This window comes from Amphibalanus amphitrite, unplaced genomic scaffold, assembly GCF_019059575.1.
Source record: "Amphibalanus amphitrite isolate SeventyFive unplaced genomic scaffold, NRLGWU_Aamphi_draft 000007F_arrow, whole genome shotgun sequence".
NCBI classification, from domain to species: domain Eukaryota; kingdom Metazoa; phylum Arthropoda; class Thecostraca; order Balanomorpha; family Balanidae; genus Amphibalanus; species Amphibalanus amphitrite.
In genome coordinates this window covers 847,096-861,055 of record NW_024881503.1, presented here as the reverse complement: position 1 = coordinate 861,055, position 13,960 = coordinate 847,096, and the positions used below count along the sequence as shown (strand labels likewise).

At 49.6% G+C, this 13,960-nt stretch overlaps 2 protein-coding genes across 2 annotated transcripts; both read left to right on the top strand.

Annotated features, from left to right (window-relative positions):
• The first annotated feature begins 252 nt into the window (after positions 1–252).
• LOC122378665 lies at positions 253–3,593 on the top strand. Its single transcript, XM_043359981.1, has 2 exons — positions 253–313; positions 1,935–3,593. The coding sequence occupies exons 1-2, from the start codon at positions 302–304 to the stop codon at positions 3,372–3,374; spliced, it is 1,452 nt and encodes a 483-aa protein (XP_043215916.1). The 5' UTR covers positions 253–301; the 3' UTR covers positions 3,375–3,593.
• Positions 3,594–8,763: 5,170 nt separating this feature from the next.
• LOC122378661 lies at positions 8,764–10,874 on the top strand. Its single transcript, XM_043359965.1, has 3 exons — positions 8,764–9,119; positions 9,314–9,528; positions 9,649–10,874. The coding sequence occupies exons 1-3, from the start codon at positions 8,945–8,947 to the stop codon at positions 10,732–10,734; spliced, it is 1,476 nt and encodes a 491-aa protein (XP_043215900.1). The 5' UTR covers positions 8,764–8,944; the 3' UTR covers positions 10,735–10,874.
• The last annotated feature ends 3,086 nt before the right edge of the window (positions 10,875–13,960 follow it).

Below are 13,960 nucleotides of genomic sequence, written 5' to 3'. Positions count from 1 at the left end.
AAATGTCCGTGACTGTAAAATGTCACTGATTGGTATTTCACAAAGAAAACGGGCAGTGCTATATCGCGTGGCACGAGTACGTCAGCTGGCGCCGTGAAGAACAAACGGACCCCAGCGCGTCACGTCCAGCAGCCCTCCCGAGTGAACTGATGGGCGGGGTTGAAGGACACACCCGCCGATCAGCCTCCATCGCCGGCCGGCCGCTCCGCTGAAAGACGTCCCCACCTCGGGGCACGTCGGCCACTATTTAACGCGGCCGGCACCGGATGACGGCAGCAGTCGCACGCCCAGCCGCGGGAACATGAAGGTCCTGGTAAGTACCAAACGCGGTAGGCGTAAACGTAGCCCGTTATGTCTGTTAAAATCTTGGTCTGATAGATATTTGCCGCTTGCTTCTGCATTGTCGAGTAAGAAGCGATTGCAGAAGCTAATATTTTATGCACTTTATTGAAGCGAATGCGTGGTGTTTGCAGGAGGATGCTCGTTTTGTTTTGCACACAAGCTGCCCAAAGGCGACAGTCATATAACGACCAAGGCAGTTTTTGCCTGAATGTGCCAGTACCTAGGTATTCAATACCAGGGAATCACGTACCAATGGAAGCGCCTCCCCATGGGCCTTGCAACGGCCCCGGCCATCATGCAGTCAGTCATGCGTGAAGCAGCCAAACAAATCACACAGACCTTCCCAAACGTCGCAGCGTACGTATACCTCGACGATTTTTCTCTTTGTGGCGGCGGAGCCGGCCCACCTCATGGGCATCCCAGATTTTATGACCACCCTCGGTCTTAAAATCAACAAAACAAAATCGGTCCTTCAACCAACGCAAACGCTCACTTACCTGGGCATTCAGCTCAACTTGAAAGACCGCTCCCTGGCCGTCTCTGATACCTTGCGCGACAAAGTGCTCGACGCAATCAAAAATACCCCACACAAGTCCTACCTGTACGCCCAGAGGCTCGCAGGGTTCGTGAATTTTGTGCGTCCTATCGCCAAAATTCCCCTGCAACTGATCTCGGAGATCCTGCACAGATCGCCACAACTCATCGAACTAGCAGCTTCTCCCCTCATGCGGCACCCATGGACTTTTACTACGCGGGACTACACAGACCGGTTCCAGCTGCACGCCAGATGGGTGGCCACGGACGCTACACCCAAGCAGCTTGGCTTCGCAGACCCCTGCGCCGAGGTCTCTATTCCCCTGCCCGTGCACCTGCCAATCTTCCAAGCAGAGCTCTTGGCAGTCTACCTCGCTATGTCCATCGCCCCCTCACCATGTACCATCCTCACGGACAACACAGGGGCTTTGGCCGCGGCACACAAGGGAAGGTGCCCCCCCACGTGGCTCCAATGGGTCACAAAGGTGTTTATCCACAGGCAAGCTAGCCTCAGGTATATACACACCTCTCAGAACCCAGCGGATCGCCCATCACGAACACAGTAGGGTCGCCCGCTTCATCCATGTACTGTATCATTGTATGTAACTCAGGAACCTCGTACTGATATTGTATGTATGCTCACCCTGCGGGCACCATTTGCCCTCCGGTTTATGCTTTGTGACGTCACACGTGCGCCGTGACGTCACACATGTCCGGCCAATCAGAGGCTGTGCCTCCCCGCCTGCGCGCGGGTAAAGCGGCGGCAGCAGCTCATTCGGTTGCCGAGGCCCGTCGTGCTCAGACGCGGCCCGACCGATGGCCGACTGTGCGTGCCCGGCGTGAGCAAAGTGTTTCGACCAGTGAGACAAATACAAAAAAAAAAAAAATGTGCCGAAACGGATCAGACTTCATCCGCCTATCATGCAATTGATCTTCAAAAATACACATGGATTCATTCGAAATTTCTTATCCCCGAAATCGAGAGATAAAAAGAGATAACAAACGTTAGGAAGAGATAAACTCAGCGTTGGTAACAAATGTTACTTTTGTGATTACAGGTCACTCTGTCTTGTCTCCTGGCGCTGGGCGCTGCCCAGCTGGGCTACCCCTACTCTGTCTATAACCCCTACTTCTATGCCGGCGGCTACAACTACAACGCTCCCCTCACGTACTCGGCCGCGCCTGCGCCCGTCACCTACTCGGCCGTGCCTGCTGCCAGCGTCAGCTCCCAGTACCACGCTCAGGACGAGCTGGGACAGTTCAACTACGGCTACGCCGACGGCCTCTCGTCCAAGAACGAGTACAGGAGGTTCGATGGCGCCACCGTCGGCAGCTACAGCTACCTTGACGCCAACGGCAAGGTGCAGACCGTCTCCTACACGGCCGACGACGTCAACGGCTTCCGGGTGACGGCGACCAACCTGCCAGTGGCGCCCAAGGACGAGCTGAAGGCGCCCGAATTCAACCTGGAGTCGCCCGTGTTCGACGGCCAGGCGCCCGAGCCGGTGCAGGACACCCCTGAGGTGGCCGCTGCCAAGGCCGAGTTCGCCAAGCTGTACGCTGACGCCGCCGCCGCCGCTGAGGCTGCGCCCGACACCGACGCCGCCGAGCCTGCTGAGGAGTCGGCGCGCCGGCGTCGCAGCGCCGTGCTCCTGCCGGCCTTGGCTAAGGCCACCGTCAAGACCGCTTCGTTCGATAAGGTGGAGGCCGACACGCCTGCCGACACCACCCTTGTCGAGCTGAAGGAGAAGGAGCACGAGACCTACGTGCCGACCACTTACGCCGCCCCTGCCTTCCACTACAGTCCTGCCGTCACCTACGCCGTGCCGACCATCAAGAAGGTGGAGGTGAAGCACGTGGCTGCCCCTGCCATCACCTACACTGCTCCCATCACCTACACTAGCCCCGTGGTTCACGAGGTCAAGGTCAAGAAGGTGGAGACCCCCGTCACCTACGCCGCCACCCCTCTGACCTACGGCTTCCACCCGTACGGCCTGGGCGCTCCTTTCGTCTACAGCGTTGCCGCAGAGGCCGAGAAGGAGGCTGCCGAGAAGCCTGCCGTCGAGTCGGCCGAGCGTCGCAAGCGCAGCGCCGTGCTGCTGCCGGCCGTGGCCAAGGCCACCGTCAAGACCGTCTCCCTGGACAAGGTGGAGGCTGACACGCCTGCCGACACCACTCTGCTGGAGCTGAAGGAGAAGGAGCACGAGACCTACGTGCCGGCCACTTACGCCGCCCCTGCCTTCCACTACAGCCCTGCCGTCACCTATACCGTGCCGACCATCAAGAAGGTCGAGGTGAAGCACGTGGCTGCCCCTGCCATCACCTACACTGCTCCCATCACCTACACTAGCCCCGTGGTCCACGAGGTCAAGGTCAAGAAGGTGGAGACCCCTGTCACCTACTCGGCTCTTGCCTACCCCTACGCCTACGGCCTGGGCACCCCTCTCGTCTACAAAGTGGCGGCCCCGACTGCTGAAGCCGAGGAGAAGGCTGAGTAAGCAGTTCTCATCGTCTGAATGCCGAGCGCAGACCATGCTGATCTAGGTTGTGACCATCCTTCGTTGTTCCCGTGCGTCCTTGTTTGTTGTCTTTCGTCCTGCTATATGTGCTACCTTTGTCTCGTGTTATTTGTATGTCAGTGTTACGTGAAAAACTCATTCTCATTGTTCATCAGATTCACATGTGTTCATATAATTTGAATACACAAAACGTGCTTTTTCTTTTTTTAATGAAGATTAGTTATGGGTGTTATATAATACTGAACGAGGCCGGTGTAAATAAATTTTCAAGACCGAGGTCCTTACTGGATTTTTGAACGAGGCCGAAGGCCGAGTTCAAAAATCAGTAAGGACTGAGGTCTTGAAAATTTATCACCGGCCGAGTTTGGTATGTATTTTACTGTATGCCAACGATAAATTTATTCTCTGGACCGAAGCTCTTAGCAGACTTAGGAACGAGACCATCCCAAAATGTTGGCTGAAGTGCATTCTGGTAATGCATTTTTGACCGTGGTCAATTTGCTTACACCAGTTATTACCACACCCCTCCGGCTAATGTATTTGAATAGGCCAGGCATACAGTAATAACTTCAATTGCTCCGCTTCGGAAAGGGAATCTTGTAAGATGAAATTTAATGGCAAAGCGAAGTGGCATTAAAAAAAACATGAATGCGTTGGCAGCAGCACATTTTTAGTAATAACCAGCACAATGGCGAAAAACGATTCAATTTTGCTGTTTCTGGCACTGATTTTTCGGAGTGGTTTGCTCTAAATCTAGTCTAGTTCTAAAATGCTGAACATGACTTAACCCGCGCCCCACTGGGGGGCTATTTATAGCCCCCCTCCCGTTTTTCTGCAGTAACTTCCAAACCGCTTGACGGATCGACGCCAAACTTCCAGTACCTTCGGCTGCATCAATTTGACACCTTGTGTCAAAATTTGAACTTCGTAGCCACCATAGGTCGGCCGGAAATGACGTCAGAGTGACGTCATGTTCGTCCGATTTCGACGCAAAACATTGAATCACGGCAATCGCTCCCAAGAGCTCAGTTTTTAAGCTAGATCCAATTTCTTTGCATGAAAGGACTCAGAATTGACCGCGCTATCAAACTGCGATCTCGGATTTTCCAATTTTTGAAAATTTCGAAAATTTTATATAATAATATTCAAAATTTATATTTTATATTTTTTTTCAAAAAGTTTTTGACTTTTCGAAAAAACCGGAATATATGTGACAGAACGCATGATTATGACTAACTCTAGCAAGTTTTAGCTAAATATCGTCAAAAATGGCCAAGTTATACGCATTATTACAAAAAATTCACAATTATTAATTTTTCAAATCAATTTTTTAGCACGTATTTGACATCGTACACCAATATAAATGGCACCATCGTGTTCCTGAGCTCAAACTGCATCCAACAGACACCTTTTTTGTTGAAAAATTTTAACTTCAAAATTTGACCTTTTTTGACCTGAAAATGACCTGACCTAAGCTAAATTCGACTCAAAATGACCTCGAATGACACAGACGACATCAAATTCGAAATCTATGGCCTAAATGGACCATAAAACATGTGTCACGTGACCGACGCATGGTATAATATTTTCGTGACCTGTGATGACCTGACCCTGACCTGAAAATCAAAGTACAAGTTTGGTACCCTCAAGGTATCTAGAGCATCTGTTCACGAGTGTGGAAACAAAAAATGAGCCTGATCTGACTTGTAAGACGGCGGCCAGAGCCCAAAATGTGAACAAGCCAAAATGCTAATAATTTTTACTTTGACCTGACCTGTGACGTCATCGGTGACCTCGAGGTCAATGAAATTAGGTTTCGCTCGACAGTTTTTCCGGGGCTATCAGACGCCGTTTGAATTTTGACGATCGGCCCAGTAGTTTCGGAGTTAGGAGGGGGGGGGGGGGCTATGAATAGCCCCCCCCCCCCCAGTAGGGCGTGTTATACACAGACCCCAGTGGGGCGCGGGTTAAGGTTCCCCTCAGAGGTCTACGTATGTACATGCAAGGTCCTCAAAGATCTCTGTACCTATGGCCCCTCAGAGAACATGGGCACCAGTGGGACTCTCAGATGCCGGTTTGGGCCCTCTGAAGGCTTCATAGAGCTCAGTGAAGTTCCGTAGGAGCATGCGTGAAAAGCAAAATCATTAATCCTGCGACACTTGAACGGTACTTGAACATCTCGCAGACATCTGACCAGAGCTGAGAAAGCCCCCGAACCATGGCCCCGAAGATTTCGTGTCGCGCTTTGAACGAAAATGGTGTCAGCAGTCAGCACTTCAATACTTACGACAATCGGCTATAAAATGTAATAAAGAACCAACTAGGAAAACGGAATGAATCACAGCATTGAAATTTGGGAGTCTTGAGTCGGATTCTGGAAGCTTTTGGCGACTCAGACTTCGACTCTGGTTTGAACTGCGCGCTTCAACGGAGTCCGACATCACAGGCATTTTCAGAAAGGTACCCCCATTTTCCCGACTGCTCCAAAATCTCATCGGATCTGGATCGATAACAGGGGATGCCCGGTCGTAGGTGGTGGTGGTGGTGGTGGTGGGGGGTCAAGCTGCCCCGCTTGCCCCCCGTGGCGACGCTAATGGTAGAGGAATACGGTCCTTGTAGAGGAATGCAGGCACGTCATCGTCAGCCCATCAGCATGCTGCTTACAGCCAATGCACTATGCAGCATGCGTAGGTTTCAGGGGGGCGACACGGCTATTCGCGCAATGTATTCAGTTATGGGCCGCGCGGGGCCTCGCGATGACGCGGCTGGAGGCAACTGCTCAGCGCGCTAGGATACTTCTGGCGGGGCCGGGCGCTGAACGGTGTGCAATGAATGGGTTATGGGCGGGCGGACAGAGATAAGGTATTGAATTTGAATTGACATCAGCAATCGGGTGGGGAGGGAGAACGTTTCTAATCGAGTTTGGGATGGGGAAAGCCGAAAATGTCACGATCGGATCATAGCTCCGACAGGGCCGGGTGCCGTACCATGTGTAGTATATTTAGGCGGGCAGACAGAGATCAGTTATTGGATTTAAATTCACCTTACCATCAGTTTCTGGTGGTGTTTGAAGACGTTTTTAGTCAAGCTCGGGGTCGGGCAACCCACTGGCGGATCCAGGGGAAGGCATTTGGGGCAAATGTCTTCCCCCACAACCGGGGCAGCGCCCGAAATCGCTTTTCGAGAATAAAAGAAAACTTCACAACTATTCTGAGGAAATGTTGGTTAATCACACTGCACAGCAGTGCGCAAGAAATCGAAATCCGAGCTTCTTTTTTTAAATTAATTCGGAAAAAAAACCTTTTTGAGGTTAGCCCCCGCAGTGTCCAAGACCGCTTCCTTATCCGCCAGTTGTGAATAAGTCTGAATGAAGTCACGGTCGATACCGAGCTTCGGCGGGACCAGGCGGCGCATACGTTGTACGTACCTACGTACCTACAATGAAAAGGCGGACAGACACCTGACCCCACATCCTACTGCTGTGACCCGTGCTTCTGTGGGTGAAGCACTGAAGCATCACGGAATCCCACAGGACCTGCGAGTCGACGAGGTGGCCGCTTTGGCCGCCGGGTACTGCAGCTCCCTGGAGTTGCCTGGGACCGATGGTAAAACAACAGCTCCGGCGGTGCCCCTATGAGCCGTAATAATTAGTGAATTCCCGTAATGTAGAGATCATATCCTCAATGATTTCCATTACGGTTTTATATTCCTAAACAATATGACAGACCAATTATGCTTGCCTACGTAATCAGGCAGTACCTCTGATGGTTAAACGCTCAGTACAACATGCGTTGTCTGTCAAACAACAATCGACGATGGGATCCTTTCTCGAATCATCTCTTAAACCATCGGTTGTCAATTCACCCACCCCGTTTCCCTAAAAATAGACGGTCAGATTCGGCCTGGGTCCTTACGAGTTACGACCCCTCTGGATTCGCCAGAGACGGGATCGGGTCGCCGTTATTGCACTCGTCTTAGTGTCTTTAGATACATACAGCTTCGACCATGGACGTCGGACGGAGTGATCGTTCTACGAATGTACGCACCATCCAGGCCTAGGATGCATCGAGGTTTATAAGACTGCAGTCTGTAGATCAATCAGCATAACAATGGTGGTATGCAACCACATTAGAAGATCTCTCCGGCTCCCGCAACGTTCCAACGCCCCTCCTTTATGCATTCGCCCGATGTGTCCGCCGAGCCGGCTTGCCTCCAATGACGTCATCGGCCGGCCGGCGGCGTTCAAGGTCAAACGGCTGGTGTCCTTACCTGGAGTTCTATAGCCTTGGTAGGTTTGAACTACGCAACTTATGATTGATTAACGCGTAATAAGCTTCCGCGTCAAATCTTATTTCCTATAGAATATAGTTCTTCCTATGTTAAAATATAGAAAATAACTCTTTTTATAAAGATGTTTCATTTAATTTTCTGAGCATTTTTAGCATAAAAACATAAATCATAATCCATTGCAAAAAAAAATTAAGGAAGGTGGTATAATCACTTAAAAGTCGTGCGGTGTCGCGAGCTACCCAAATAACCCGGTTTACATAGCATTTAGACATTTTCCCTAGATGGCTTAGAAATATCGCGAATTTGCTACTGCAAAAAATGGTTTCATTCAATGTTTACACTAGCAATGCCTCGAAATTCAGGCATATGATATGAATAACTTACAATAAATAAGATATTTCGGGCGTAAACAAATGGCACTATTTTTGTACGCACAGACAATTTGGAAGGCACCATATCTGCTGCCATATCTCCCTGCGCCCCTTCGTAAACACTTCGTCTCATTAGCTAATTCAAGCTATAGAAATCGCGATATGTAAAAATACTGTTTACAAAAAAAAAGATTCATATTATAAACCAAAGTAAGATATGAAAGACGCCAAAGAAATATCAAGCACTGCTGTCTTTGGAAAGACAGCTCTGCATTCTGATCGGCGGAAATCAAGGCGAACTATATTCTGTTCCGTTTCAAAGCCGAAGTGCCCTGCTGAAAGCAGTGCGTGATTTCTGTATATACAACCATAGAGATCTTATATACATAGAGATGACACGCCTATGTTAAAGCACTTGATTTCGTGGCGATTCCATTGACCTATAATAAGTATAGACGAACTACTCGCGTCTTTGCGGCGTTCCTCGTCGACCAAAGAAGCAAATTGTTTTCTGAATTTACAGCGCAGGACAAGGGCAATCCTAACCTTTAAACACGGACGTAGAAATAAAAGTTTGCTAAATATTTAACGTTAATTTATTTTAAAATGTGTAACAGAACGCTAACATTTACTACAAAACATTTATTTAAACGTTTAAGGTTTGAAGTCAAGCCTCACGAAATCGTCTCCATGGTAACCGAGTAAACAAAGTCCTCGGCATCATTTATAGAGGCCTCCACGGAGGCCGGTGGATGACGTCACGGAAAATGCCGCCGGGCGCAGTCAGCTGCTGGTAGGCAAAACATTCCGTGGTAGGCGTTGCGCCACTATAGGGTGCGGCGGGAATTCGAGAGGATGGTGGAGGTTAATCACGTTTTATCGTGAAAAATGCCGACTTCTTGTGCTGCTTATGGTTGCACTTCTCGCTCTGGAAAAGATAAGGTGTCTTTTTATCGGTTCCCCAAAGATAATGACCGGTTGAATGCTTGGGTACGTGCTACCAGGAGGAAAAACTTTGTGCCCGGCGCTGGGGCAAGGATATGCTCTAAGCATTTTATCACTGGTGAGTACCTAGTTAAAAAAAAACTGTGTACATGTTTAATATGAATGTCATTTCTACGTCATACATAATTGTGGAGTCAAAATGCCACAATATTTTTGCATGGCATCTCAGGCTATCAAACATATTGTCTATGGTTTGTGAGTGAAAGTTGATCCACCACCTAGACAAATTTTGATATATTTATTCAATTACAGGGGCACCAGTCAGTGAGAAAGGGAGTCCTGACTGGGTACCAAGTGTCTTCAACTTCCCGTCATCTCAGCATGCCAGCAACGTTGGGATCGGCGGAGTGAAGAGAGCAGAAAGGGCCCAACAAAGATCAGCTCAGAAACAGCATGCGTCTCTCCACCTGTCGGCTTCATCTGGAGATCAAGATGAAATGTGTACAGCCGAAGAACCAGTGTCTCAGGTGAGCTACAAACATTGGCTACTTAGGTACCTACCAGTTCAACCAGTTTTCCTGGCACCAAGAAGTAGGTAACTATCTCTATTTTGTTGATAACAATGCCTACTTTTTGTTATCTTGCAGGTCAGCATTGAAGAGGCCAGAGCTGCAGAGGCACTGCTGGAGATGTCAGCAGCAACTGGCACCCGTGAGGTTGGCTGCAATACTGATGGTACATGGGGAGAAAACCACAAGACAGTCGTCTCAGCTCTACTTGATAGAATTCATAAGCTGGAGGCTGAAGTCACATCGTTGAAGGAGGAGTGTGAGCAGCTGTTGAACAGCAAAAAGCATAACTCATTTGAGACTTTGAAAGAGAATGAAGAGGAATTTAAATTTTATACCGGGTTCCCATCCCTAGCAATGTTCATGTGGTTTGTAAGGGTTCTTTGTCTGGGGTGCGACCTTAGCAAAATATCCAGGTTGTCTGTGCACAACATGGTTCTTATGGTGTTGATGAAGCTCAGGCTTGGGACAACCAATCAGGATCTTGCATGGCGTTTTGGTGTAAGCAGGTCCTTGGTATCAAAGATCGTTCAAGGAACCCTCAGTCCAATGGCTGCAATGTGCAGGAGGCTCATCATCTGGCCATCAAGGGAAAGCATACAGGCCAACCTCCCTCTCTGCTTCCGTTATCCCGAACTTCGAAAGGTCAGAGTGGTAGTTGACTGCTTTGAAATTTTTACAGACAGGCCAAGGCATCTCACATCCAGAAAGAAAATGTTCAGTTCCTACAAACACCATAACACATGCAAGGTTCTAATTGGTGTGTCACCAGCTGGGGCAATTACATTCTTGTCTCCAGTCTGGGGAGGTCGATCATCAGACAAAAAGATCACACTGTCATCTGAGCTCATTGACATCCTTGATCCATTCGATGTGGTGTTGGCGGACCGGGGGTTTACCGTTTCTACAGAAATGGCTCTGTACAATCTCAAAGTTTTGACACCAGCATTTGTTCGTGGTCAAGCCCAGCTTCCTAGGGCAGAAGTAGAGAAGTCTAGGCTTTTGTCTCGAGCTAGAATCCATGTTGAAAGAGTCATTGGTAGAATGAGAACGAAGTTTCGCATTCTGAAGTCTACATTGCCAGTCACCATGTACACGCAGGTAGATGATGTTGTTTGTGTGTGTGCAGGTATCATAAACCTGCATCCAAGTGTGGTTCCGTGAGATGCCCCAAAACTCCATGGAATGCATGATTAGATGGTACTAAGTGCTGGTAACATGCTCCGATCATGTATTGAAAACAAACTCAATTGAGTTTGTTTTCATGACAGTGACATTGTTGATGAATAAAACAGACTTGCAAATGATTTGTGTGAGGTCACAAACAGATGTTATAGTTCGTAATCAGCATCACCTGTAGCACCAGCATCACGCCATAACCCAAACCCTTGTTATAAAGATAAGCTAGCACAAAAGATATATTTGTCAGCCAGACAATGATGATCAATGCAGCCAGCATAGCAAAATCAACACGACCATCTGGTGTCAGTGACAGAACAACCTACATGTGCACTAATGGGCACCCGGCACAGTCGCTAGCTATGACATCACTTCAGGAGTGCTGGCACAATCTCTTTCACATAAAAGGTTTCAAGAACCTTCACCAGGTAGTCACCCATGCTCTCCATGTACTTTATCACCAGAACATGGGGCTTCTGCCCCGGCACATACACACAAAATGCACATGACTTTAGCCCACAGACCATCATCTGTCCCTGCACCTGCATCATGTACGGGTGCTCTGCTTTGAGGTGCCCATTCTCATCTAGAAACCCAGCCTCCTGCGGAGACTTGTCCTTCAGGCTAAAGGGGCACTTCACCTCCAGAACCCATGTCCCACAGCATGCACACTCAATGATACCATCTGGGGAGGCAGCCAGGTAGGGGTGGTCAGGGCTGACGAACAGCCCACACTTACGAATTGTCAGCTCACTATGCATAGAGCTCAGAACCCCTTCTACAGCAACACAAGCATCTGCCTCGTGTGTATGTCCCCAGACTACAGCAGGCACTGTAAGCTTACAGGACGCTGGCTCCACGATCTTACGCACCAATGATGCACTCTGTCGTCCCCCCTCGACATGGCTCACCACCTCACCAAACACTGAAGCAGTCACCCTTCCATGCCTCTGGTTAAGCCACTCCTTCGATCCTCCCTGATCCACAGTAGCTCGCTCGACGTTCCCTATCACATCACTAGGGTACATCTTCTTCAGTTTGTTAACCAGCATCTCACAGTACTTCCTCGATGGCTCAGCATCACTAGGAGCTATCTTCTTCAAGATGGAGAACATCTTGTAGATGGGATATGGCAGCTCAGTCCTGCCATCCACAACATCACCACTGACTGGCAGAGAGCTTTGCAGCGCACACCCAGCAGGCAGATCCTGCAGCTCTGTCTGAAATGCAGCATCAGACATGATGAACTCGACGCTGCTTCGCTTGGCAGGAATGCCCATGTCTGCTGCAATGTCAAGGACCTTGCTGGGCTCCACCTTCTTCGTAGCTGTCTGATGATTCCATTGACAGGCCTTGCTTGTTGGTGCATTCTCTGTCAGTCCGTGGAGTACGGCTGCTTGGATCTTGTAGAGCACACCTGCCACATGGCTGCACACTTCTCCAAGTCCTGCCATGCATTGGCAGTGGGCAGACATAACACTGCCATTGGGGTGGCAGAGCACCCATGCATTATACGACTTTGAAGCCGTCTGACTGGCCTGTACCTCTGCCTTCACGAAAACACCACTGGTATCCACTGAGCAGAGCTTGAGTGGGCCAACATGACTAGACAAAAACACATTCCAAGCATCTAGTGACTTGAAAGCTTTCAAGTTGTCGGACGTGAAAGTGCCAGAAGTGGAGACCAGATACGCAAATATATCTGGAAACAGCACGAGTGGGAGCTTCTCGAAACTGTCCGAGATCCAGTAGGCCTCATCGATCTTGTACGGATCAGGAAATACCTTCTCTCCCAGGCAGAGCTTTGCTTTGTATCGTGAGGAGTCGTACATCACGAACAAAAACACAAACTAGAGAAAAAACTATCGAAAACAGCTCTCACAATCCGATAAACCACGAGACGCCAGTGCAAATGGCCGCGATCGCCCGGTTTGTTTTGCCTACCAGTCAGCGTTGCCAGTTACGAAAAATAGTTTGTGACGTCACCGTGGAGGCCTCTATTGTTGCCGCATTGCAAATTGCGTAAGGTGTGTTGACAGTCCTGTGCATATTAAACAAGAAAAGATAATTTGTCACCAATAAAGAGCACAAACAAATATCAAGCACATATTGCACGTGATAAGTGAATCATTTCAAGGCGATAAAATTGGCTTACGTTATTACAGCAAGCATTTCAAGCGGTGTCTTCTGGGATATTTGGTATATATGTAATTAAAGCAGTTTATTTCATTTTCTTTAAATTTATCCTGTTTATCTGCTAGAGCAGTCAGGCACTGATAATTTTATCATAATGGCTAGTGTCAAGAGAAGAAAAAAAACTGAGAGACACTTGCAATCTTCACAAATGTCATAAGAAACGGCTTGGAAGAGGTCTACCCAAGGTCTACCTAAGAAGGCACAGGCCTATGTTCCTGTTGCTGGAAGTGTGCTGAAATTCATCTGCCAGCTGAACCAGACATAGCCCGACTTATGGCCAACATATAAAGTAAAAAAGATTGACGAACTTCAGTTGTAAGTTGCAGGCACGTACCCAGGATTTGGCCCAGGAGGGGGCCACCTGCTTCCGAAGGGGCCCTTAGGTCATCTGGGGCCCCCAGTCCGCCCAGGCGACCAGGGGCCCCCAGGCAACCAGGGGCCCCCATGCGACCAGGCCCCCGCTACCAGGGGCCCCTTGGCGACTAGGGGCCCCAGGCGATCAGGGGCCCCATGCGACCAGAGGCCCCCACGCGGCCAGGCCCCCCGGCTACCAGGGTCCCCTAGGCGACTAGGGACCCCAGGCAATGAGGGGCCCCCATGCGACCAGGCCCCGGCTACCAGGGGCCCCCTAGGCGACCAGGGGCCCAGGAAACCGGGGGCCCTCGGATGACTGCAGGGGCCCATCGGGTCATCAGGGGCCCCTCGGGTAACCAGAGGCACATAAATGAAACTTTGATATCATTTTTTCTTCCTAGTAAAAGACGTTTTATCCAGTGTTTGAAAAAAATATACCGGGGCCTGAGGGGCCCCCTGAGCGCCTTCGGCGCTCAGGAGGGGGCCATGGCCCCCGTGGCCCCCCCCCCCTTGGGTACGTCACTAGTAAGTTGTTACTGCAATTAAACATGATGGAGGCTGGAGCCGTCAAGAAAACTGAATGGAAGCTCAGCAAGACTGCAACAGTCGAAATGCCTACCAAGTGTGACCTGCTAATGACTGGCTTAATTATTTCTTGCGT